A 24219-nucleotide genomic window follows, 5' to 3' on the forward strand; every position below is an offset into this window, starting at 1 on the left:
TACTTTCATGAAGGTTCACAAATAAAGTACAGCAAGCAATTACATCAATAAAAGTTTCCATGCCCACAGTGCCCAAAAAACCACAAGACATACCTGATTACTGCTTTTGGCAGCAGAGCTGGTCTGAGCTGTACTTGAAGAAAGGGAATCAAAAAAGGCCTGATCAGCTAATGAGTTGCCACAGCTAATGCCATCCTTTGCACCTTCTGTTATAATCTGAAATGGAAAAGGTTGAGAAAGATTTTTCATGCTTCAATTAACCAAATTATGCTTTATCATGTATAATCATCCTAACACTCATGTCTCTAGACTTTAAGATGTTTGCATATAACCTTTTTAAATTCAAATTCAATTGCATTTTTTAGAAGAAGCTGACAAGATACTCTGGAGGATTTACTTCCACACCAGATGGAACTAGGTTGCCTTACAACTACAACATACAAGACTGTTGTGGCAGTGAACACCTATCTAGAAATTGCTTAGGGAATAAAGGTTGTTAATGCAAGTGCCTGGAGACTGTTAACTCAGTGCTCAGGAGATGGATTTGGGCCAGTACGTTTAGAAAGCCAAAAGCTACCAGACCATGAGCTAACCAACTGAAGCAAAAACACAAGGTCATATGAGCCAGAGTGATCCTGCTTTCCCTTCCCCTCCTCCCCCTTTTGCTTTTTTTTTTAATAAACACAGCACTGCTGAAGGAAGAGACATGCCTTAAGAGGCTGCAGGAATTACAGCCAAGGTATTCACCCACCTAACCAGCAACCTGCACACATGCAGACACTGGGCCATCCAAGTGTGAATGTGACTGCAGTCTTTGCACTGTGATCCCATTCCACCCCCAAAACAATATCACTGGTCTTTAAACAACAATCAGGACAACACACACTGAAGAGACAACAGAGGGTCTCAGTAAGAAGAAAAGCTGACTAGTCCCTGGATTTGGTAACCCACATCCTGAGCCCCAGAAATGTGGCTCCATTCCAGATTTATAAGCATGTGTCAAGTCTGCCACAGCAACACCAGTGTATATAAGCATTACTCATTTAACTTCCATATTGCTATCTTCAGACAGAAAAAAGCCCCAATTATTGGATTATGAGACCCCAAAACCAAAGCAGATTCAAAACAACTCAGGTTCTGCAGATCAGCTGTATTTACTGTAGACAGTTTCCTCTTGCATTTCTTGGTAAACCACTAAGAAGCTCAGGAGCTTCGGATGGCACGTTCGCACTGGTGTCCAAAAGCCAGCTACAATTGCTACAATGAGACCATATATTCCAAGCTTTCTGTTTGAGCATTTCAGTTTGGTCAGCAAACCAGAGGATGGCCTTTTCAGCAGTTCTGCTTTCTTGGCGCTGAGCAGTGTAGTCACTTACCTCAACATAATCTGTTGGAACAAGTCCTCTCTCGCCTTGGCTGTTTTTTCCTTCTAACCAGCCTCCACCAACATCCTAAAAGAATTAACATAGACATGATTTTGCTAGATGGATCCCACAACATGCTTCAAATAGCTCAGCAGGAAGCACTGTCCTGCTGTCAAATGTCAAATGCTCAGCAGGAAGCACTGTCTTGCTGTCAATGTTCAAAACACAGTTATGACTGTGAAACTGAACAAACTCACTCAAAGCTGCTGAAGCAGCAGATACTCATTTAAACATAATGCAGATCATGCTGATTTTACACAACTATTCTGGACTTCAGATTTTAACAAGCATGAAGGGGGAAAAATAATTGATTTTTCAGCACTTTTGATCATTTATGAAACCACAATCAATTGTCTGGCCACAGACTGCATATAAACACAGCTATTAGTATGTCCATTTCAATGAATTAATTTTAATCAACAGACTATAAAGAAACAAGACACAAAGAACAAAACTGTTGGTGATGTCTGTAAAAACTCTTGCCTCATTTATTGAAGGTGCAGAGACATGTGATGAGTGAGAGCTATCACCCACAGAAATGTTAAGGCTATTCTCAAAAATTAAAAAAGCCACATGCCACGTAAGATCTGGACTGATTCTTTCCACTTCACATTTCTTTTCAGAAGCAGTCTTATGCTATTAGTTTAGAAGGAACTAACAACACTTCAGCTCTGATCTCAGTGGGACATCTTGATATTGTTTGGGGTTTTTTAGACACATATTCTGCATACACTACGAAAGCTCTGTAGACATTTGCAGTTAAGTGAAGTTAATTCCAGGACAACATTATCTGGAATAAGTCAGCTCTGTTTTAAATCAACCTGTTTAAGGAACACACAGCTACATGTCAAGCTAGTTCACAGATGAAAATTGGAGATGTATATTCTAGATAGTGATTACTGAATTTTAGATTTTCTTAATTTGCTTTTTAACTGATTTATTTATTTATTCACAATTTTGTTCTTTCACTTCAAAATTTTATATAGTCCTGCACTTTACAGGCACTCCAATAAGGAGAAGCCTGCTTATGTATTCAAGATTTTATGCAGTAAAGATCAAGCAGTTAGTGAAATAACAACTTGAATTTATTTTCTCTTACATACCTAAAAGCTTACTATTCAAGAACAGAAAAATAATTAGACATCTCAGATCATAAATTCAACTAGCTTGGTTAAACTGCAAGAGCAATGACATCTTGAGCCAGAAGTCATATTTGCACTGCTACACTTGAAAGCAATCATCATTGGACTTGCATGACTTCAGCTATTGCTATCTAAACTTATCATATAAAAAAAAAACAAGAGCCTTTGGGGCAATTTATCATGAACACATAAAACAAAGTTTTACTTGGTTTTGTGTGTACTGCCTTAAGCCACAGATGCCTTGGTCAGTGAGAACTAGCTTAAAAGTGGTGATCTACTTATATTTAGTCTTACTTTTGTGAAATGGCATTAAGGTCCTGAAGTCATTCAAAATGTTACCCCTGCCATAGAATGGCACACTATCCAAGGGGGTGCTGGCTCTGTTAAATATCTGCTTCAAGTATCTAAGAACAGTAGAACTAAAAATTATCAGCATTACACATGACTAGGATCTTCAAAGAATGGAGTTTATTCTGCAGAATGTGTGTGTTTTACACAAATGGATAAATAAGACCCGGCTTCATGATCAGGTAGTTTTTGTTTGTATTTGTTTCAAAAGGCAAGCCTATTCACTAAGCTGTATCATTACACAAAATTCAAAGCAGAATCAACTAATACTTTGTCAACAAGGATAATTACATATGACAATTAAAGTACACTGAAATTCAAAATGTGGACATAAATCAAATGTCAGTGCTAAAAAGCCTATTCATTTAACAACGCCCTGATAGCGTTGTGATAGTATTGTCACCACTTCTTTCCTATGCCTTGTTCATATTTCTTTCAAGGACACAAAATTTCAGTAAAAAATTTTTGTTGTGAGTTGTTTACCAAACTTGGAATGCTGAAGTCATTGATTAAGAAACTCAAAACTGAGAAGTGAACTGGATGTCCCATTTAAATGCAAGTGGCAAGCACATGAAAGATTACATACACACAAAATGTGCAATATTAGGCACACAAAAATAGACAAGGCATTCAGATGTACAAGCTATCACCACCATTAGTTCCTTCCTTTTACTTGTCTCTCAGCTCTGTTTAGAGGAAAACAAAGCTGAGTACATTCTTATGTATGTGGGCACAGTTTGAGAAGGCCCCATCTTCCAAAACAGTGCATTTGTTTCCACAAGACTATTAGAAAATTCTTTGTATTCTGCTTTTTTTTTTCCTAATTCTTCAGGGAAGGGTAGCCAGGCCTTTCAGATATCACCAGCACCATTTTCCTTCCATCTGCTGATAGAAGTAGGCCAGGAAAGTGCACTGAAGCAAATTCCATCTCAGTTTTCTTACCGGGTTGGTGATTGTGATGATCTCCCCTTCACTGACCGTCAGCTCATTGTTTCCAGGCTCAGCAGCAAAATCATACATAACACGAGCCTGTGTGTGGGAAAGAACATAACAGTGAGGCTTCCAGCTTCTGTGGAAGGTTTCATTAAGAAAGCATCAGCACAAATTATCCTTAACTTACAGAAATAGCCAGTGGGGGAAGGCTGAATGTACAAAGAGCAACTCAGCACATAGGAAGCTGACATTTCCTAGATTTGAACTGCACACTCAACAGTAACAACAACTTCAAAAGATAAAAATCTCATGTGGAGCTTGTTGGAGATAATCTACCACAAGGATTAAGACTGGTTGTCTTCGGTCATGTCCAGAACTACATGTACAATGTTTTCCAGGGAAGAAGGAAAGGTTCCTAACTTTAGCAAACAACTCTTCTTTTTTTTTTGTTTTATACAAGACATATTCCAACTTCAATTTGGGTAAAGGGAAGTAGTTCACAGAGCAAGCAATTCAGAAAAAGAAAAGCAAGTAACTGCAGATGTAAGTAACCACTGCTGTGCATAAAATGTAATATGTAAAATTATGTTTTGAGACTCTATATGGGAAGAATTATGCAAATGCAGAAACAAGCAGTGAGACTGGACTTGTTATACCTGGCATGAGGAGGGAGGGAGAAACAAAACAAATCTAATTTTTAAGTATTTAGATACACAAAGGCTTTGCTGTGCACTGACTCTGCTATTACACTACATAAAGAAATGTTTGAAACATTTGGTTTTACTAATAACATCATTCAGTGTACAGCAATGAGTTCCTTCTTGTACTTGGAGGGCGAGGAGAAGAAAAAAAAACTAACCAAAAAGTAGTATTTTCAAAGTATATTCAAAATATTATTTTATTGTCAAAGGAGACAATAAAACAATTTCTGTTGAAAGAAAGCTATGTGATAGGAAAAAAACCCACTGAAAGACAGACATTTACCATCAGGTCTTGCCTGTCTCAAAACTGCAGGTTTTATAATCCTCAAAACTAAGGATTATAAAATCCTCACCCAGACACAACTTCTTACAGAAAACCAGAGGAAAATAGAACTTTGCACCCCCACATTTTAATTTCATGAGTGTCATGTGGAAATACTTCTGGCCGGTCAAAAGATACTTTACTTCAGTGTAAATAAAAACAGAGCTGAGAAAAACCAGACATGTTTCAGCTGTTCAGCTGGCAAATCTAACCCTAAACCATGTGCACAACAAATGGAACACTTGGTCTTCTCCAAGAGAAGCTGCTCTCCAGCACTAGAGCAGCACAACATTGCAGAAAACCATGCATCCTAAGCACTCTGAATGCTCCCTTGCATGAAAACTTTTCCCTTAGAATGGAGGCTTCCAGCACTTTCAGATTATGCCATGCAAAACAGAGATGAAGAGGTAAAAACTGTGTTCAATAATAACACTGACTGCTTTCTTTCCAGCAGCACATCTGGCCTCCATGGAAATATAAGAATAAGCTGCTTTACTCTCCTGAAAAATGAACTGAAGAGAAGCAGCACACCTCTAGAAATACAAGAACGTTTTAAGGGGGGTGTAAAAAGCACCACTCTCCAGAGCTCTTCCCTCAGCAGCAGCAGATGGAGGTGTTGAACATGTCCTTTTTCCAGCAGGTTGCAACATTTATCCACTTTCTGGAAGTCCATTTAACAGCAATCAGATGCTGGGCATCTGAATAATGAGAAAAGCAGGGAGTCTTTCTTTACCAGGGAGTCTTCTTAGCCTTTTTCAAGTAATACACCATAATATTAAATTCTTGCCTCTATGCACAGGAATGATGAGAGTTTACCAGAAAAAAAGGCAACAGACAAATTTTATCAGCCTTCAGAAAAACTGGCAAAACATCCCCAGACCAGATTGGAAAGGTAAAAAGTATTTCTTCTAATAAAAGAACAGATGCAAATACTAGATTCTCCAGATACAGCAGTGAAATTAAAGTTACTCAGAAAAATAAATTGAAGTATTCAGCTTGTAGAGAAAGAAAAAACAAAAAATACATAGAATTTATTAAAGTCATTATGCCAAAGTCCACTTATTGACTTGCTCTGGATGCCTGTTTCAAAAGTCAGAAAAAGTAGAAAACAGGGAAAAAATTACAAACAAACCTTGCTAACTACAGTTTAAGAAATTGAAAAACAAATTTAAAAAAACCAACCCATTTGCAATGCTACAGAAATGGATTATACAGAGCACTAAGAATTTGAGGAACATCTGAAACCTGGTCTGTATATTGACATTTCAAATACATTCCTCATCTTTTTCTGCCAGTACTCTCCAGTACACCTGTATTTCTAGGCTCACTTGCCTAGGCTGGAAATGAAGACCTTAAGAATTTCTGGCAAGTAAGCTTTAACACTATCCTTCCACTGCTGAGTTTATAAACTCAACCAATTCCAAAGTAAAACTAAGTGACTAAATGTTTTTGCCCCAACTATTAAGTGTATAGTTAACAATGGAAAACCCCCTAGGCTTTTCCTGGACAGATACATCAGTCCCAAATCTACTTAAATTTCTGACAATCAGTTCCAAAATACTATAAAATAGAAAATGGTTTGACTTTCCAATAAGCTTTTTCCTTCTTACCAGCCTTCTTACTTTGCGTTTGCAACTCATACAAAATTGCAAATGGGCATGGAAAAAAAAGCATTTAACAAGAAAAAAATTTTAGCTCCTTGGCACTGCAGTACACATACTGAATATTAGAGCTAAGCTTAGGGACACTTTAAATATTCATGAAATGGGAATCTCTGATGAATTCCAGATCATAATCTGGATCAATCCAGATTAATGAACACCACGAAGATAACTTCTTCAAAACACAGCTTAGAAAAAATGTTACAGTAACTGTTGTGTTTCATATTTACTTCTGATCATATACAAAAGGATCAAACCATTCAAGAACTACAGGAACTTCAGAAATTAAAATACTTTTTAGTGGAAAAAAGTATTCCACTAAATACTGCTTCATTTACAGAATCCTGCCAACATGTAAAACAAGAAAGAACCATTAGCAAATCTATTAGCTATAAGAAAATTAATTTCATCTATTAGTTGCATGTATATCTCCCCTCTCCCACCACCACCTCTGCTCCAAGATACAAATGGTTCTGGATTCTGAAGTTGTTTTGTCAGTTCCTTTGAGAAAAAAAGCCCTGCTAATGCAAAAAGCTTTAACTGATTTCACTGACCAGAGAGCAGGCCTGGGTCTTGTACTGTAAACTACTGCTCCCTTTGCTCAGGTAGCAACAGAGCATCTCCACTGGGAGCTTGGAACACATCCTGGCATCACCTCATCCTGGCTCCCTGGTGTGAGGGAAGCCTGGCACGGATTAAGCAGAACCCTGCCACAGCACATGGCAAGAGGGAAAGGGTTCCCTGATCCCCAGCATCCCTGCACCTCTGGCAGGGATACACTGCAGTTTTTCCAGAATGAGTGGGAGCCAGCAGTTTTATCTACACATCCAAGCTGGGGGAAACCAGTAAGAGTTAAATGAAAATTAGCTTTTCTGCAGCATGGATATAGAAATTTAGATTGTAATAAAGGAAATAAAAAAGAAACTGGTAATTCTCAATGTTGTATCAGCATTCTTTGGAGCTTGTTCTGCCTGCTGTAGTTACACAACTGGACTCTAGTTTCCCAATTTACAGATTTACTGACTTACTACAGTGTGAAGCCTCCCAAAACTGAGCATTGCAATCAATAATTATTATTGTCTTTTTAGAATTATGATACAATCATACCTAGAAATATTAAAACACCAAAGATTCCCCATATTGAAAAGCAGTATCTAGATTAGTGAAATATTATTCCTCTTCAGGCATGAAGCAGACTTCACCTTCCTCCACTACTTCTGTCCGAGTTGAGTGCTTCCCTGTTCTTCCCATAATACTAAAAACCAAAAGGAAAAAAACCCAACAACAAAAAACCAAGCATTTGCCAGCTTATTTCTGAAAGCAAACATAAGATTATGCAAATCTACCTGTCAGTGTTAAGGCTCTTTAGCATAAATGAAGTGGGAAGGAAGTTGTCTAGCAAAAGTCATTAAAATCAATTTCCAATGAAAGGTTACACTAGTGCTTCACTAAGTTACTAGATGAATATCCAAGATCTCTACAGACATCCTGATCCACTGGCTCCTGCTGGATGCCCCCCAGAATCTTAAAAGAGGTGATAAAGCAACAGAAACACCTATTCCTCATGAGAAGAACCTTTCTGCCTTTTCCCAGATATTTCACTCAAGGCTAGGCTCAGATGGAAAAGCACCTCACCCCAAAATTGAACTATCCTGATGTGCACAGGGCCACCCTTGCCTGCACTACAGTTCAGCTGCAGCAGGGTAGCTCTGTCATGGAGAAGGACAGTGGAAGCCCCTGTGTATTCCTCAGCAGCCATAAGCAGACAGGCTGACAGCCAATGCACCTCAGTTGTGCTCAGAGCTGCTTTTACAACACCTTCCCTGCCTCAGCCTTCCTTGAGATGAATGATCAACGACCCACATAGAATCACTACTGGTTTTTCTTTAAGTTCACCCTTCTGAAGCAAAATGTTTTTGTAATGTTGGATTTCCTGACTGCAATGCAACAGTTCTGCATCAAAGTATGCTTTATAGCACAAAAATTGGAGAAGCCCCTAAAAAATTGGACATGCCTTTGAAAATGCTTTCCCTACACACAGGACTTCATTTGTATTAAAAAGAGATCTAGTGTTACACCACAGATTCATCTGTTTCAACCATGTGTTACAATTTAGGAAACTTGTACCACAACTGCTTTTCTCGGTCAGCTGGCAGTGGCAGATAGGACAAAGGAAATATCCATAGAAATTTCATAGCATGAAATTCCCATAACTGCACACATTTCTCTTCACAGTTGGCACTTCAGCAGCTCAGAGCTTCAGCCACCCTGCACTGCTCTTGTCAAGAGACAGGGATTCACAGGTTTAAATTGTCTGGTGCCACTGCCAGAAATACAACTGCTGGATCACAGCAGCAAGATGGCAACACCTCATGCTGGTGGCAGCAGTTCCCATACTGACAGAAAGAGGATCAAATTCTGGATTTCTCTTTTGGGAAGTATACGAGGCAGATAAGTGCAGCTTTCTCTAAAACCTGCATCCACTGGAGGAGCAGAAACCATAATTTGAAAAGCCTGGCAGAATGCCAAAAATAAAATAAATAATTTTTTTTAAATAAAGAAAAGTTAGTCATTAGCATTGGCTCTAAACAAGTCAAAGTCCTCACATTTTAAACGGACGTGTCAGTGAGAGGACTTGAACTTTTCTTCTAGGACAGCAGCCTAAGCTTTTAGCTGGGATGAACAACAAAGGGCTCATGGTGACCTCAAGCAACTCCAGTAACACATCTGGTATGAATAAACTTCAGAACAGCTTGCTACAAAAACTGCTTCAGTTAGTACAAATATTCTTCAGTAGGTCTAGTAAGCCTTTGAAATCTGCTCCTTGTGAAATACTGATAAGCACTATGTTGCTCACACCTGGAAGCATAGAAGAGGAAAATGCATTTATTTCTTCCCAGACTTCATTTTATTAGTTATCTTCTAAAAGCTTTTTGGATGTGGGTTTGCTTTTTAGTACATTTTTTGTGAGGTTTCTTTCATTAGTTTTTTTTTTCAGAATTACTTTTTCCCACAAATATTGCTTTTAGAAATAAAATATTCATTCTAAAGGGCAGTTCTAAGATAATAAAACAGAAATAGCATAGCTGGGATACAGGTTGGGATCTCAGGATTGGAGAAATTAAGAAAGCAGGAAAAAAAAATAAAGACAAAAGCCTACCTGCAAATACATCACTTCAGAAATCAGCAGTATATTTTGATTACTCCTAAAGAATGGTTCAAAATGAAGCATTCAGTCTAAAGAGTGACAATACTCTTCCACACAAAAACCAATTAACTTAAAATTATTTTTGCATTTTCTTTCCCTAATCTTTGCCAGCAATTTGCCCTGTGATTCCTGTCTGTAAAAAAACTAGTGGTTTGTAGGTATTTTACTGCTTAGAATAAGTGCAAGACATCTGACTTGTTATCAGCTGAAGCAGAAGCCTTAAACCCCTGGCTGTCCTCACTGTGCCAGTGAAGCTCCAGGGGAGACTCAGGGTAGGCACAGAGCTAAATGACAGCTTAGCCATTGTTTTGTCTCACCACTCACAGACTACTCAAGCTGCCATGTTGTAATCAATGCATCTTTGAAAAAACTCTCCACAGATCAAAACACATGCTAAGTCCCTCTGTGGAAATTACAGGGAATTCTGCAAGAAGTTCAAAAGGGCTGGTGTCCAAAATGCTGAGAAAAACAGTAAGAACACAGGAATACAGACAGGAGCCCCTCATGTCTTTCCCACCTCAGAGGACTGAGGACACCAGCTTTCTTCCAACAGTGCCTAACGTTTTGGTAGATTTAATAATTTCCTTAATAATTTCAGCATGAAATCTAAGCTTGTTCAAAAGCTAAGTGCCCCAAGTCCCAAGATATTTTCACTGCATCATCTTCATCACTGAATCACTGAATCTTTCAATGGTTTGGGTCACACTGACCTTAAAGATCATCTTGTTTCAGCAACCCTGCCATGGGCAGGGACACCTTCCACTACACCAGGCTGCTCAAGGCCCCATCCAGCCTGGCCTTGAAAATATAAAAAACATTTATACTACTAATGAAGAAAACATCCAGGGCTATGATTTGACCAAAAAATGCCTTTTCATTTTAGTCCCTCTATCAAACTCTATCAGACTGCAAGGCAAAGTGTGCATCTAGACAGCCTATGCAGAAATATCAAGTGGCTCCTCAAGTGCTATGCCTCTCAGCCGCGAGAAGCAGCTCCTCTCTGTCCTGGCTGTGGCAAAGAAATGTCTACGTGCTCCTCTCACAGGCTTTCCTAAGAGACAAGACACAAACCAAACACTGACAATAGAAGAATAAGAGGAAACAAGGGACACTGTCTTCTAAGACAGACTCCTACAGAAACAGTACCTTAGGAATTCAAGAGATTATCCATTATACTAGCAACTGCCAGTAAAGTGATAAAGATTTATTATGAAAGAGACACCAATGTTTATCTTTTTAACTACTATAGAGAAACTGGAGAAAATGTATATTGCTTGTACTGGGCTAGGCATCACTCCTTGTGAATGTGTTCAGCAACATCTGCCTAGAAAACTAGCTTGAAGAAACTGGAACATTTTATATTATGATTTTATTAAACAATAAGCAAAAAATAAAATTCACTTATTTAATTAAAACCTCCCTTTAGTATTACATTTCTTTTCAACACAATTTTGTTTTGCTTTTAGTAACATCAGAATTAAAGCAAACTCATCCAAAAAGTAAAACTAAATTCAGTAAAGAACTCCACTTCTCGATGAAGAGAGAAGTTCACAGTATTCAGGTATCATTACTCCAAGTTCCCTCACCAGCTCTAACTGCTGGATCCCCACATTACTCTACAAATTCACATTAAAAATGTCTCTTGACCCACTGGCTCACTTTCCTCTGGGCAATTTTTCAACTCTAAAATAAGTTCACTAGCCTGCAGCTAATAATTTGAAGTCAACAGTACTGACTATAAGCATATTAGAACTTAATTAAACACAGACAAAAATCTAAGAAACAAGGACTTGTGTAATTTCTTCCCACTAGTAAAATATGCTTGCAGACAGATGCAAAACTCAGAAGTTTGCATGTGCCTACAATATTTCAGGCAGGTATTTAATTAAGTATTTATACAGGATTAAAAGGTCTATCTCATATTGGAATTGACAACAAAATATGAAGTGTTTCCAAAAAAGTACAAACCACAAAGTCTGACACCTTTATATTGTATGGGACAGGAAGGCAATACTCAATTCCCACCAACATGCATGTGGTTTAAACCATTGGCACTTCTAGAATCAGAATGGAAGTAAGAAAGAAGTGTCTAGGCAAGTTTTCAAGTGTTAAAGAGACTTGGAAATGTTTTCTGTAGTAATAAAGACAACAGCTTACTGGCCCCTTCAGCAACTTGGGCTTTCCTCAGTGAGGACTGATCAACTCTTCGGATCTACCACACAGGACTTCACAGTCCTGCTGAAAATAATTGTTGGTCATGAAAGACCACCTGAACTCAGTTCAGACTAGTCCCACTCATTTTTTGTTTCATATTTTATTTTTGATTCACAGAACATGAGCTTCTTTACAGCTGTCTACCTGTCAGCAAACATCACCACACCCCAAAGCCCAGTGAAAAGTGCTCCTGGCCAGCAGTAGAGGCAGAATGCACACCAAGAACTTGCATTCAAGTGAATTCTGACACAGGAAGCCTCTTGTTCAACTCAAGCATCTGGAACTAAAAGTCATTGATGCAGAATGAGGTCTAAAATGGTTATATGACTAAGATCTCTTAAAGTGTTAGAGTAAAACAGATCTTAAAATTGTAAGATGTTGAAACAAATTACAGCTGCTTTCCATGCAGTTATAAGCCAGGTGGGTAGATAACCATGCCACAGAGCATCAAAAAAGCAAAGAGAAACTGTGATGTTTTCCAGATTTACAGCAGTGCTTAAAAATATTCGTCTGAGAACTATCTATAAGCAGTTCAGTGGTTTAAAAAAGCAGCATATTTTCAGAATAACTACCATGCACTACTAAAAGAGGTGCTTGGTTACATTTTGGTGTTCATAGTGACTTATTTATGGAGTATTGTCAGACCCAAGAACAGAATCTCCAAGCACCCAAGCAACACTGAAGTAAGGGAAATTCAGCTGCAGAAATACATTCAAGACACCCATGTGATTTAGAGATATTTCCAAATACTGACTCAGATACTCCCCTGAATCACATCTGAGCTTTCCATTGGGTTAAGCACCTGAAAAGCTTTTTTCTTGTTTAAAACATTACTTATAAACTAGTCATCAATTAAAAATGTACTGCAAAACTCCTACCATGAGTAAGGAACTCCAGTGATACCAGACCTTTTCAGAATCAATTTACTGCACTGCTCCACATGCCCAGCCTTCCCCATGTTTTCCATTCTGAATACCAACTTTTCCCAGATCCTCAGATAAACTGGGGACTCAACAATTTTGAATTTGATAACATTAATTCCAGTTTCACCATGACTCCAGCAATGTATATAAATGCAGCAAGTGTGCAGTATGGGTTTGTATTTACAGATGTCAGGCAGGATGCATTTAACTCAAGTGTGATTAAAATCTGTGCCTCGATTAATCATTCCTGTACCTCTGAAATCAAACTGCAAAACTTACAACTGTTTGCTGAACCAATATTTAATGGTGTGTTTCAGAAGCCTGCTGTGCCAAGTCCCCTAATGTTTGCCTGAAACTTCAGGGCACAGTTCTGTCCCCAAAGAACAGAGCCAGTAAGATGTGAAGGTTTCAGAAAAAGCCAGCAGCATTCACCAGAAAAATTGCCACATTGTGACCTACTCATTAAGACAGCTTGTAGTCACACACCAGTGCTGCCTCTACAAGAGCAGAGATTAGAAAAAAATTAGTAATTATCTTAATAATTGGAGAGGGACAAAGTTTCACTAAGGCTATCTAGCAAACTTTAAGCCCTTTCAGACTCAGCACACTATTACACATTGTGGATCTCAATGTACCACATGCACAGGCCACTCTAGAAGCAAATGAACATGTGGCAAAGCAAACTAAGTGCATGTCAAAATACTGCTGCTTCAAATAAAATTCATAAAATACATAAAATACAGAATGCAATAGCTGAACTACTCTGAAGTCCCAAACACTGGTAAATATTAATAGGAAAACATGTGCTGAATAGCGTGCTCGCTGAAAGCAGCTGGGAAGGAATCTGACACACAGCAGGATGAGCTCTCCACATGGAATTCTGCTAAATTCTCTGTTACTTGAGCAACCAACATTAATCAATATACTAATGTTTTCTTATATCTCAGTTCTTATTTGAAACACTACTTTGTAAAAGCCTATGTTTACTTTCATTTTATGAACACAAGTGAGGAAACAGCTACACCAACATAAATACATTATCATTTTATCAGATGAAGCTTCTTTACTCTAGAAGTGGGCAAGGTTCACATTTTTTGGGTTCTAAAGTATCCAAGCCTACAGCTATTTTAGGCTTTTCTATTGGCAGTGTAGAAAAGTACAAGATCCTGTAAGATAACAAATGTTATTTCATGATAAATGGCAGCTCAAATAAGCAAAGCTCAGTCATTAGACCTGGCCAGAGAACACCCAGCACTTGAACTGGACATGAATGACCTGCAATTTAATGCAATGTGCACACTAGCAGTGTAGGCATATCCCACTTTAACACAAAGAGTTAGAAAAAAAGAAGAAAAAGAATGCTTGAAGAGATGCATTTAATAAATGAAAAAACAAACCAAGAGATGTAATGAATGACAGAACTGGATTAAGTCATGCAACATTGAAAGTTTGACAGAACACCTCACAAACTTTTCTTGTACTTTACAGTGACAGAAAGCATCAAAGAAGTCTGAAAAGAAAGTTAGAACTTCTGCTTCCTTATGAATTGCTAGAAAATTTGGCAGCTTGACAGAATGCGACAGAGCTGTGGATAAAAAAATTGTCATTCAACAACCTTCATACAAACATCCAAGACTGTGGTCTAGTTATTTGCAGCAAGGAAGATGTTTAATTTTGTATTCCACAAGCAATCATTTTCAGAAGAAAAATATAGGGCTATTAAGGAAGGAAATTACAGCACTGCTGAAAGAAGTGTGCTGTAACTAGGTAAGCACTAATTACATTATATTATCATATGTAATTGCAATATTCAGTTACTGAATTAAACCTTGACCCCCCCCCCAAAAAGAACCAATGCAGTGGAGGAAATATGACATTTAAGACATTTAAAGACATTTAAGCTTCACTCTCAAATCCCATGAAGTTCTAAGGTGAAGCGAAGCACCTCATCAGCCATTGCCTTACTGCTGCAGAAAGATGAATTGTATAGGCTCTTCAGACAATACTAGAATTTAAATAAGAACTAGAAAAAACAATAAATGTAATAGCCTTATATTAATTGTCTTTCTTCTGGAAACCACTTACATAATCACCACAGAGGGAAAAAACCCCCAAACTCGTCATGCAGAAGGGAGGTACAGTCTAAAGCTATTCCAAGAGTATTTTTATAGCTGTTCTTGCAAATTAGCCATTTTGTTCTATCAACCAGGAAAGCAAACACTTTGCTTGAATTGAGATGACAACTAATTTTTGCTCTGAACAATGAGAACTGCAGTCTCAGAAGGCTGGGAAAAGCAAAGCAAGTCCAAAACCTACTGTGTTTAAACAGAGATACGATATGAATACACAAAATAAAAGCACAACAGTTGCCATGTCAAGGAGGAGCAGATGGCAACTCAGAGCAGAAGTCAGTAACCCAACGACAAGTCATAAGAAATAAGACCCATCAACCAGTTCTTCACCAGTCTCCACTTTTTTACAGGAGTGGGACTGAAGGATTTCACCTGAGCAAGTCCCACTTGCAGAAACCCTGGGCCAGCCATGGCTGCCTCTCCCCAGAAGCAGCTGCTTTGCTTGGGCTCCCCAGAGACCTCCCACAGGCTGCACTGCCCATCTTCTCACCACCTCCTCCTCCTCCTCCCAGCCACCTATTTTGCACATTGGAAACCCCTCCCATACAGCGGCTTCCTTTAAAGGGCAGGACCTGGGGGAAGAGCTGCTGTAAAATACAGGAGGAAATAGAGTTTTACCCACAAAACACATGTTCACACGCAGAGTCTCTGGTTTGACTTCACCCAGCACACTTCTGTGAGCACACACCCTGTCACCAGCAGTGCCCAGGGTGGCTCATGTGCCCTTCACGCCATGCCATGTCCCAAATGCCTCCTCACAGCTACACAACAGCCGGACCAGGCTGCGTAAGGGCAGCTCCCCACAGGAAGAGCTGTTCCTTGTGCCCTTCTCCCCTTACTGTGGGTCTTACAGAGGACTATCTGCCAAAGTTAAATGATTCTGGTCTTAAATGTCTTTTTCTTTTTTATATATATTGTTGACAGAGGTTTCTTATTCAGACAAAACTCAAAGATAAGGAAGGTTTGAGAAAGAAAGTGATAATGCTCAGAGTTTAAGTTAAATTTTCCTGTAAGCAATATGCCTTTTTTTTCCTCTCTCTTCAGTAGCACTTGAATTTTGCTTATTGGGCTACTACAAGATTGCTCTGTTGTTTGAACTTTCAGTTACTTGGGAAGCTCCTTTCCAATCATAAACTGCTGAGAAAGCAGGAATGCAACTAAAGAAAATAAAAGCACAAGCTCTGGTTTTCAGCCCTCCAAGAAGTGAAATTCGTAAAGTGAAGTAAAGTGAATTCGGAGAAATTGTCATTGTGAAACATGCTTTGAAATAGAAGAGGTTTAGCTTTAAATGCTGAACACTGCAATAGCTATTTAATTAAAATAATTCTAGATATCAAAATGCTCATCTTGTCTACTGCAAGGCTGGTTGAAACAAATCACCCCCACTATTTTACAGTCTCTTCTCTATTACCTGCTTTTAAACTGTTTTGCAAGACTACTTCCAACATCATAAATGTTACAATTGCTTGTAAATTTAATACAGGAGGGAACCCACGTATTTGAAATGGCAAAATTCTCAAATGATTTTTACCTTGGTGATCTCTGTAAACTTTTAAATTTGCCAGATGCCCTAATCAAATAAGGAGAGGTTTACTGAATATTCACTCTTTCAGGACTTTTTTCAAGACCTGAGAATCGGAGGAGGAAGATAATTCAGAGGAAAACCTTGAAAGAATGCAGTAAAATAAACCTTCTTACCAAGCTACAGCTACCTGTAAAGCCTTATTGCCAAAGTAATACTAATATATGAGAAATTCTACCAGAGTGAAAACTTGAAACTCTGAATCTATAAACCAGATGTAGCTTATGACATTTGATACCAGACTTCCTTCTCTTTGGCTGCTGTAATCATGTTTTTAAATGATGACCTCTGGTAATGAGTCTCTGATGACTCTGCCTAGGTGCTCAAAATAACTTTGAAAAACTGAGTCAGAGGAATCATTACTCAAGAACAGCATCACTCAGAATCTTACCAGCTCTCCAGCACAGAAATGAGAAACCTTGAACTGGTAATTGCTGCCATTTAACATAAACCACGTATCACTGAACCTTTAAAAGACCATAAGGCCAGACAGAAAGACAAAAGACCAGAAAACCTATGTCTTCATATAAGAACTGTATCAGTTCTCATGCTCATCCTAGCATCTCACTCCTGCAACAGATCAGGAATCTGTGGTTAATCTGCATTACCACTTTGCCCTTCTCTAGTCATCTTGTTTCCCCTTAAAAAACAAACCACCAAACCAAAATAATCTAAAAAGCCCCAGGAAGTACCCCCACATCTACTTAATACTAGCCTAAAAGACCCAAACAACATTTTACATCCTTAGACTGTAACATCAAAATCATTGCTTCATGTAATAATTTTGTTCCATCACAACCTACATACATCACAACCTACAGATCATCTGTGATCTCATGTTTTGAATTATGTCTTGTTTTGCTGAATTGAAATAATGGAACATGTTGAATGGATTAGGATGTGATCTGCATAGAAGAGGATCATCCCAACTCACAGATGCCTTAAGATTTATTAACTGAATCTTCCCTTAAGATGAGATTTACGAAAGGAGTCTATTTCCAAAGTTAGGACAATGCAGATTAACAGAACACAAAGTCTGGGTATTTTGGAGGGTTTAGCACAGAGGGGTACTTCACTTCCCTACTGCAAATCAGAACAAGGAATTGTTTCTAACCAACTCAAGTGATGGTATAAAGGAAAATGTGGGACTTCTTTGGGAAGCCTTACACTGCTGAGAGTAACAGAGAATGAAAAAGAAAGATGAAAGGAAGGATACACACTTAGGGATAATAATCTTTAAAGCTAATGTGTTGTTACCTTTCCCTCCCTGAAATTTTCATATGTAAATCATGACCTTCCTTCGCCACAACTACAAGAACCATGCTGAATTCAACTATACCTGGCCAGTGACATTAAAAGAGAAAATCCAACATGATTAGATGGACAAGAAAGCCTTGAACAGCATTTCCTTGTTTTAGAAGTACTGTTAAATTGTATCTTCTTTAAAGAACAGAATATTTAGTCTAAGCTTTCATTTCAAAGAACTTCCTCCCACAAAAAGGGGCCCAGTCCCGAAAACAGAACCAGATAAATGAGCTCTCAAAGTACACAAACCATTAAACAATCAAGAACACAATGGTGAGATATAAGTGCCCTTAAAGTTATAAAGAAAAAAACCTGTTGGAATTGACAGTAAGAGCGGCCCAACTTCACAAAGCTTATCAACAACTGCCTTATGAAATACCTCTCTTGGGAAAGCAATGTCACCAACACCAACAATGTTACACGAATAAATCAGCTCCTAGTTTCAACTTCTAAATTAAAACTCTCACCACATGTTATCAGCACAGGTTCCAGAAGAACTGGAAGAACTGTCTGCCCAGAGCCCATTCAGTTCTCTCACTTCCTTCTGAAATCAGGGCTTAACAAATGGCAAAACATCAGCCTTTTCAAGAAAAGGACTTGCCTACATTTTAAAATAATAAAAAGTTTAAAAATAGGCTAAGGTAGAGAGAATGTTGTTTAAAAGCCAGCATATTGCTTCCTGACATTTCTAGCTCTCCCTATTCAATGCAGCTCAAAAAACAAAAGAAAGGACATGAGTAAAGCTGGGACTTGGCAAACCCCAGTGGGGAAATAATAGGAAAGGCCAAAGAAACCACGAAGGAACAAATATAAGAATGACAATTTCACCTGTGGCTTTCGTAAGCAACTATGACAGAAACATTTACCAAACTGCATCTTCCTTGTGACCAAGTTTAGAAATTTTTTTAGGCTCAGGCACTTTCTATGTCACATCATTTGTGACACAGTTAAAAAGAAGGAATTAGTAAGGTTAACTCTGCTTCTGAAAAGCATCCAAAATCAAAGTATCCAGCTTAAATCACTGGTTCTTAAATGTGGACATGAAATTGCTTTACCTCTGAAGTTGGGTTCAGTTAAATGATTGTGAAACTCCAGAAGTCTCCTAAACAACCTTCTTTTTTTTCTTATTTTGATAGAGCTTAACATTTGTTTCAGTTTTTTGAGCACATAACCTTGAGCAAACCGCAAAGTCCACTGCCAAGCTACAGTAAGGATCTAGCCAACAGAAGAACTGCCTCCAGAAACCTTAGATCCTCCATTTCCCATTTACATTTTCACCCTTCTCTGTCAAAGTCTCCTGCTGCCAACTATACCACCCCACCCAACCTTCGGTATCACCTCTGAGCAAACTTTCAACTACTGCAACTACCTAGAACTGGAAAAATGACACCACTGTTTCCATTCAGTGAATATTTTTGCTATTTCAGCAACTTACTGTACCTTAAAACCAGGCCTGACAGGTGTTGGAGTAGACTCCTGGGATGTCCATACAGCAGGGGATGAGGAGCAAGAAAGGAGAAGGAGCAATGGCCACTGCTAATTTAGCTCACATCATCAGACACGGCCTCCACAGCCTTCAGACTGCTTAAGGCCTGTTTCGACAGAAGACTCCCTACCAAGTTGCTAGCTGACAAATATGCTAGGAAAGCATCAGTAAAGGCTTCTTGGTATGAAAATAGTAGTCCTTTCCCCTAAAAGCTTTTATTGTTTCAATAAGAAATGCATTGCTTTTGAATGGTACAGAGAAGAGCCAGCACATTACCCAACTGTATATCACATCTGCATACATGAAAACTCAAGGAATTGAATTGCTCTGGTTTATCACAGTGGGAGCAAGAAAACTGGCCAAGGATTACATGCTAGCTATGGAAGCAACCTCTATTTGCATCCTTCATCCTCACAAAATCTAACACCTTGATTCAAGCATTTGTAAATCTTGTAGAGAAAATGATAAATCTGAAAACAGAAGCTGGGCAAGTTCAGATTCAAAAGAAAGATTTATCAACAGCAAGAGAGATGGTTTAAAAACAACAACAAAAAAGACAGACTGAATTTTCCATCACTGAAAGCATTCAAACCAAGACTGAATTTACCCCCAGCCTTCCTCAGAAAGTATATTCTAGTTTAAACAGGAATCAATTCAGGAAGCGCTAACAGCCCATGCAGCACAGGCCAGGCCAGACTGTCAGTCACCCTTATCAGCTATATAGGATTTGACACCATTAAAGTTCAAGAATTCATACTCCAGACAACTACAGTTTAGTTTTGTTAACATTTCACATAAAATACAAACACACCTTGCATATTTCTTTCAAAAAGAGGCAATTTGTGAAGGAGCACAAGCAGAAGGTGAGAAATTTGTTTACAATTTAAAAAACAAAAATTTACGTTCCAAATGAAATGGTGACTGGTTAGTTGGCTGAGCTCCTAAAAACTGTTTTTTCAGCCAGTTACTCCTTTACCCTGCTCAAAAAGACAATATATCCTTTACTATAGCTGACGTTTGCACAACATGAACAAAATAAAATCCAAACCAGGGCAGTTTGCAGAGAGGGACCCATCTCCTGGGCAGAGCTCACAGAAAATAAAGTAAGCTTTTCTTCAACACTGCTCAGAGTTACCAGCATAGCAAAATAATAGCAATAAAATACCAAAATACTCTTTCTTGACTACCACTTACCAATTTTAGCCTTCAAGTCAAAGTATATTACCATATCTTGCAATGTGTAGAATGAAAAAAATTGCACCACCTGATTTTAAACCAGTCTGGATTAGGAAGTCAGAAATTATACGCCCTTCCGTCTGGGGCCATAATGTTTCCAAAAAATATTTAAAGAACAGCAAAGTGAAAGTTTCCTAATGTATGAATAAAATGGATCATGTATTCGGCACAGAACACAGGATCCCATGAGGATACTGCACCTCAACGTGAGCTGAGAAACAGTACACTGGTTTAGTACAGTACCTGCCTCACATACTGTGTATTATGTGGTATATACTCACCAGAAGTAATTTTCTTGCTACCTACAATCGTTAGATTGAGTAAAAAATACTCACACACACATCCCATGAATTACTGGAACTCGCCAATGTAAAAACCAAGTCTATTAACAATATTCTGAAAGCTCAACAGAAAAACAAATTTCACTATATTGACTATATTCACTGTATTTTTAAACTGCCTAAGTGATTTTGAAACCTAAAATCAAGTTCTCGGTGCTTCAGAAAAAGTTAATCCAAACCTGAGCCACCATCAGCTTACATGGTTACAAAGACAGCTACTTATACACTAAATCTGACACATTTAAGATGTGGAATTTCTTCAGAACTGAGAAGAGCAACATAAATAGTGCACTGTATGAGAAAGGCCTCAGTAAAAGGAAGTTTTTTAAACTGCTAGCTAACCTAATGGAATCAGGTGACTCAAAGTAATACTTCAAATACCAAAAAAGTCTTCCTGAGATACTTAGACTAGTCACAGATGAGTTGCTGGTGCATGTTAACTCACACCTACACAAGAAGAGATGCTTTCATCAACCAATATAGTAAACAAATATTATTTGTTTAGAAAGGGGCCACTTTCAGATAGGATGGGCTAATTTTGACAGCAGCATTAGCAGCAGATACTGTTGAAGAACTGAACAAAATTTAACTTCCTGTCTATTTTTTGTTGCTGTTGGGTTGTTTGTTTTTTTTTTTTTTTTTTTTTCTCGCGTGTAAAATCACAGCTTACTCTTAAGAGGTCGCGCAGTGCGGACTCTGTGCTCCCACCAGAGACACGGCACGGCCACCCCCGGATGCCACCGAGGGGGTCAGCATCAGCTGCCCTGCCGAGCGGGCCGGGACAGCGGGGCCGGGACAGCCGGGCCGGGACAGCCGGGCCCGCCGGTGGCCGAGGCCTCTCCCAGCGCCCCGCCGCTCCCCGGGCAGGGCGGCAGCGGGGCAAGGGGCGCCCGGGCTGCAGGAGCAGCACCCTCGGCCTCCGGCGGCTCTACGACCCCACGGTCGTTCCGCCGAGGAGCGGGGACGGAGGGGCACAAACACAGCAGAAAAACAACTTTCCCCCGCCCCGGAGTCGCCGAGCCCCGAGCAGGGGCCGGGCAGTGGCGCCGAGGCCCGAGCGCGGCGCTCCCTCCGTCCCTCCCGCGGCCGGCGGCAGGCTCCGGGGAGGGACCGGCTCCCCCGGCCCGCAGCCCGTCCGCCCGGGACCCCCGCCCGCCCGGCCGGGCCCGCTGGCGCAGAGCCCCGGGCGCTGCTCACCTTGGTGGCCATGGCGCTGCCGGCCGGGCTGCGCTGCCGCTCTGCCCTCCCTCTCTCTCCGTGCCGCGGCTGCTCGCTCGCTCGGTCGGTTGGTCGGTGTGTCCGGCCCGCCCGCCGCCGCCGCTGGGCCGCGCAGGCGGCTCCTCCTCAGCGTGCCCGGCCGCCGCCGCCGCCTCCTGGGGGCCGCTGTGCGGCTCAGCAGCCAAGCGCCGGCGCTGGGCAGGCGGGGGCTGGTGTGGCTGCGCCGCGATGCCCCCGCCTCGGCCGCCCTTTCCGCCGGCTCGGCTCGGCTCGGCACGGCACCGGGGGCAATGGCGGGGCTGTGTGCCCGCAGCCTTTCCGGCAGGGCCCGGGGGAGGGAAGCACCCGCCACGCCGCGCTGATCCCCGGGGGAGCCGCCCCGGCCGGTCCCGGGGGCGATGGGGGCGGGCGGACGAAGCTCACCCACCCCCCATGCCCTCAAGGGCTTTGCATTGTAGTCCGAGTTTGGCCTCACATTCGCTCGCGTGGGGGAGAGAGCCCGCAGGAAGGCGTTATGTGCCCCTCGGGTGCCTTTGAATGGAAATTTCAAAGCAACCATACAGCAAGAAAAGCAATTTTTTCCTCGGCCAGGCTCCATCCACGGCTGCCAGGGCAGTGTACAACGTCCCTGACCCGTTTCGGCCGGGCCTTGGTGTACAGCAGTTAGCAGCAGCAGTACAAGGCACCAAGGAGCTAGAGCTGCTCAAGGGCGGTAGCGTTCCTGTTGGGCACTCTGACCATCTCATAAAAACTGCCTGCAGCCCCACTGGACTCCCAGCCTGCAGGAGAGAGGACATGGGACGCTAAAGCAAAGGGAATTTGGAAATATGGTGGCAGTGATCGTGTAAGGTACTGCACCATCCAAAAAGTGCAGCTTCTTGTTGGTATATTTATGGTGGTTGGCCTGGGATCAGGAGACTTCCTTTCTGTAGAAGGAAATACACAGTGAAATCATCAGGGATGCCAGGGAGAGCCCCAGGAGGCAGGTAGGCTGTAGGGAAACTGCATAGAACTCTACATCTGTATTTCCTTGCCCATAGAATTACAAGCTTTTTTTCTGCCATTGGTATAGTTTCTCAGTGAGAGCTTTATTAAAAGAGAAAAATACATTCATAGGCTGAACATTGGAAAAAATTTTCCTAGTTGGACCTGTGAAATAGTTTCCATGGAAAGTGAGGATGAGGAAATAAGAGGAAGCTGGCTGTTCATTCACCACCACTTTTTGAGTGGTTGAACTGATTAACTTCAGAAGTTTCCAAACTAATTTGCTTCTGGTTTTAGCTTTTTCAGAATTCAATTAAATACAACATTTCCAACTTCCTACTCTCTGTAACAGCAGTACCTAAAGTGAAACCTTCCTGTGTGGCTCACAACTGACGTTGGACACCACCTTTAAGGTGAAGCATTGTATTTAGCATCAGTTTTGCCATGTGGTCCATCAATAGACTGGCATCTCATCTACCTTACAAGCAAAACTCCCTGAAAGTGGCTTCATTCCTGTACTAAGGCATCCTGTTCTTCCATTTTCTCAGCAACATTCTTTCCAACATGGCATGTTTTGATCCTTTTTTTATAAAAAGGGGAGAGGTATGGAACCCAGAGACCCAGCACTGTCTCCTTTAGGGATCCCTAGCTGATAGGACTGTGAAGCACCCTCTGTCCTTTCTCCAGATGCTGCTTTGCTATGTGAAATATAATAAACTTGTGGCTTTAGCATAGGCTTGAGTCTGTGTCATTCTTTACCTGTGGTCAGCACAACTGCCAGAAAAGTTTAATGTGCAGCTGCTACCCAGCGTGGTTTAGCAGAGTGCTGCTTGCCATCTGGGGAATGAAGAGCACAGTCATGATTTGTTCAGCCTCTCTGTGTGCTTAAAGCCTCCACAGTTTTCCACTGTGAGGTACTCCTGAAAATGTCTTACTTGTCAAGTTTGGGGGATGAAGGAAATATTACCATTTCTCTCAGTGTGAGAGAATATTCTGAGGAAAAAATATTAATGGAATTGTTGCAATACTATTTGCTGTTAATTCTTGTTTCAATGAAGA

At 40.4% G+C, this 24219-nt stretch overlaps 1 protein-coding gene across 2 annotated transcripts in view; it reads right to left on the reverse strand.

Annotated features, from left to right (window-relative positions):
* Window positions 1-22560, reverse strand: part of SNX9 (sorting nexin 9) — a 61031-nt gene extending 38471 nt beyond the window's left edge. The window contains exons 1-4 of one of the 2 annotated variants that reach the window (XM_074537681.1): window positions 22156-22560; window positions 3857-3943; window positions 1377-1451; window positions 94-216 (exon numbers count right to left, since the gene is read on the reverse strand). In XM_074537681.1, the coding sequence (XP_074393782.1) occupies window positions 94-216; window positions 1377-1451; window positions 3857-3943; window positions 22156-22167 (297 nt within the window). In that variant the 5' untranslated portion in view covers window positions 22168-22560. The remainder of the gene's footprint in view (window positions 1-93; window positions 217-1376; window positions 1452-3856; window positions 3944-22155) is intronic. The other variant, XM_074537680.1, reaches the window with a different exon arrangement.
* Between the last annotated feature and the right edge of the window lie 1659 nt (window positions 22561-24219).

The sequence above is a fragment of the Zonotrichia albicollis genome, chromosome 3 (genome assembly GCF_047830755.1).
Source record: "Zonotrichia albicollis isolate bZonAlb1 chromosome 3, bZonAlb1.hap1, whole genome shotgun sequence".
In the NCBI taxonomy this organism is placed as follows: Eukaryota; Metazoa; Chordata; class Aves; order Passeriformes; family Passerellidae; genus Zonotrichia; species Zonotrichia albicollis.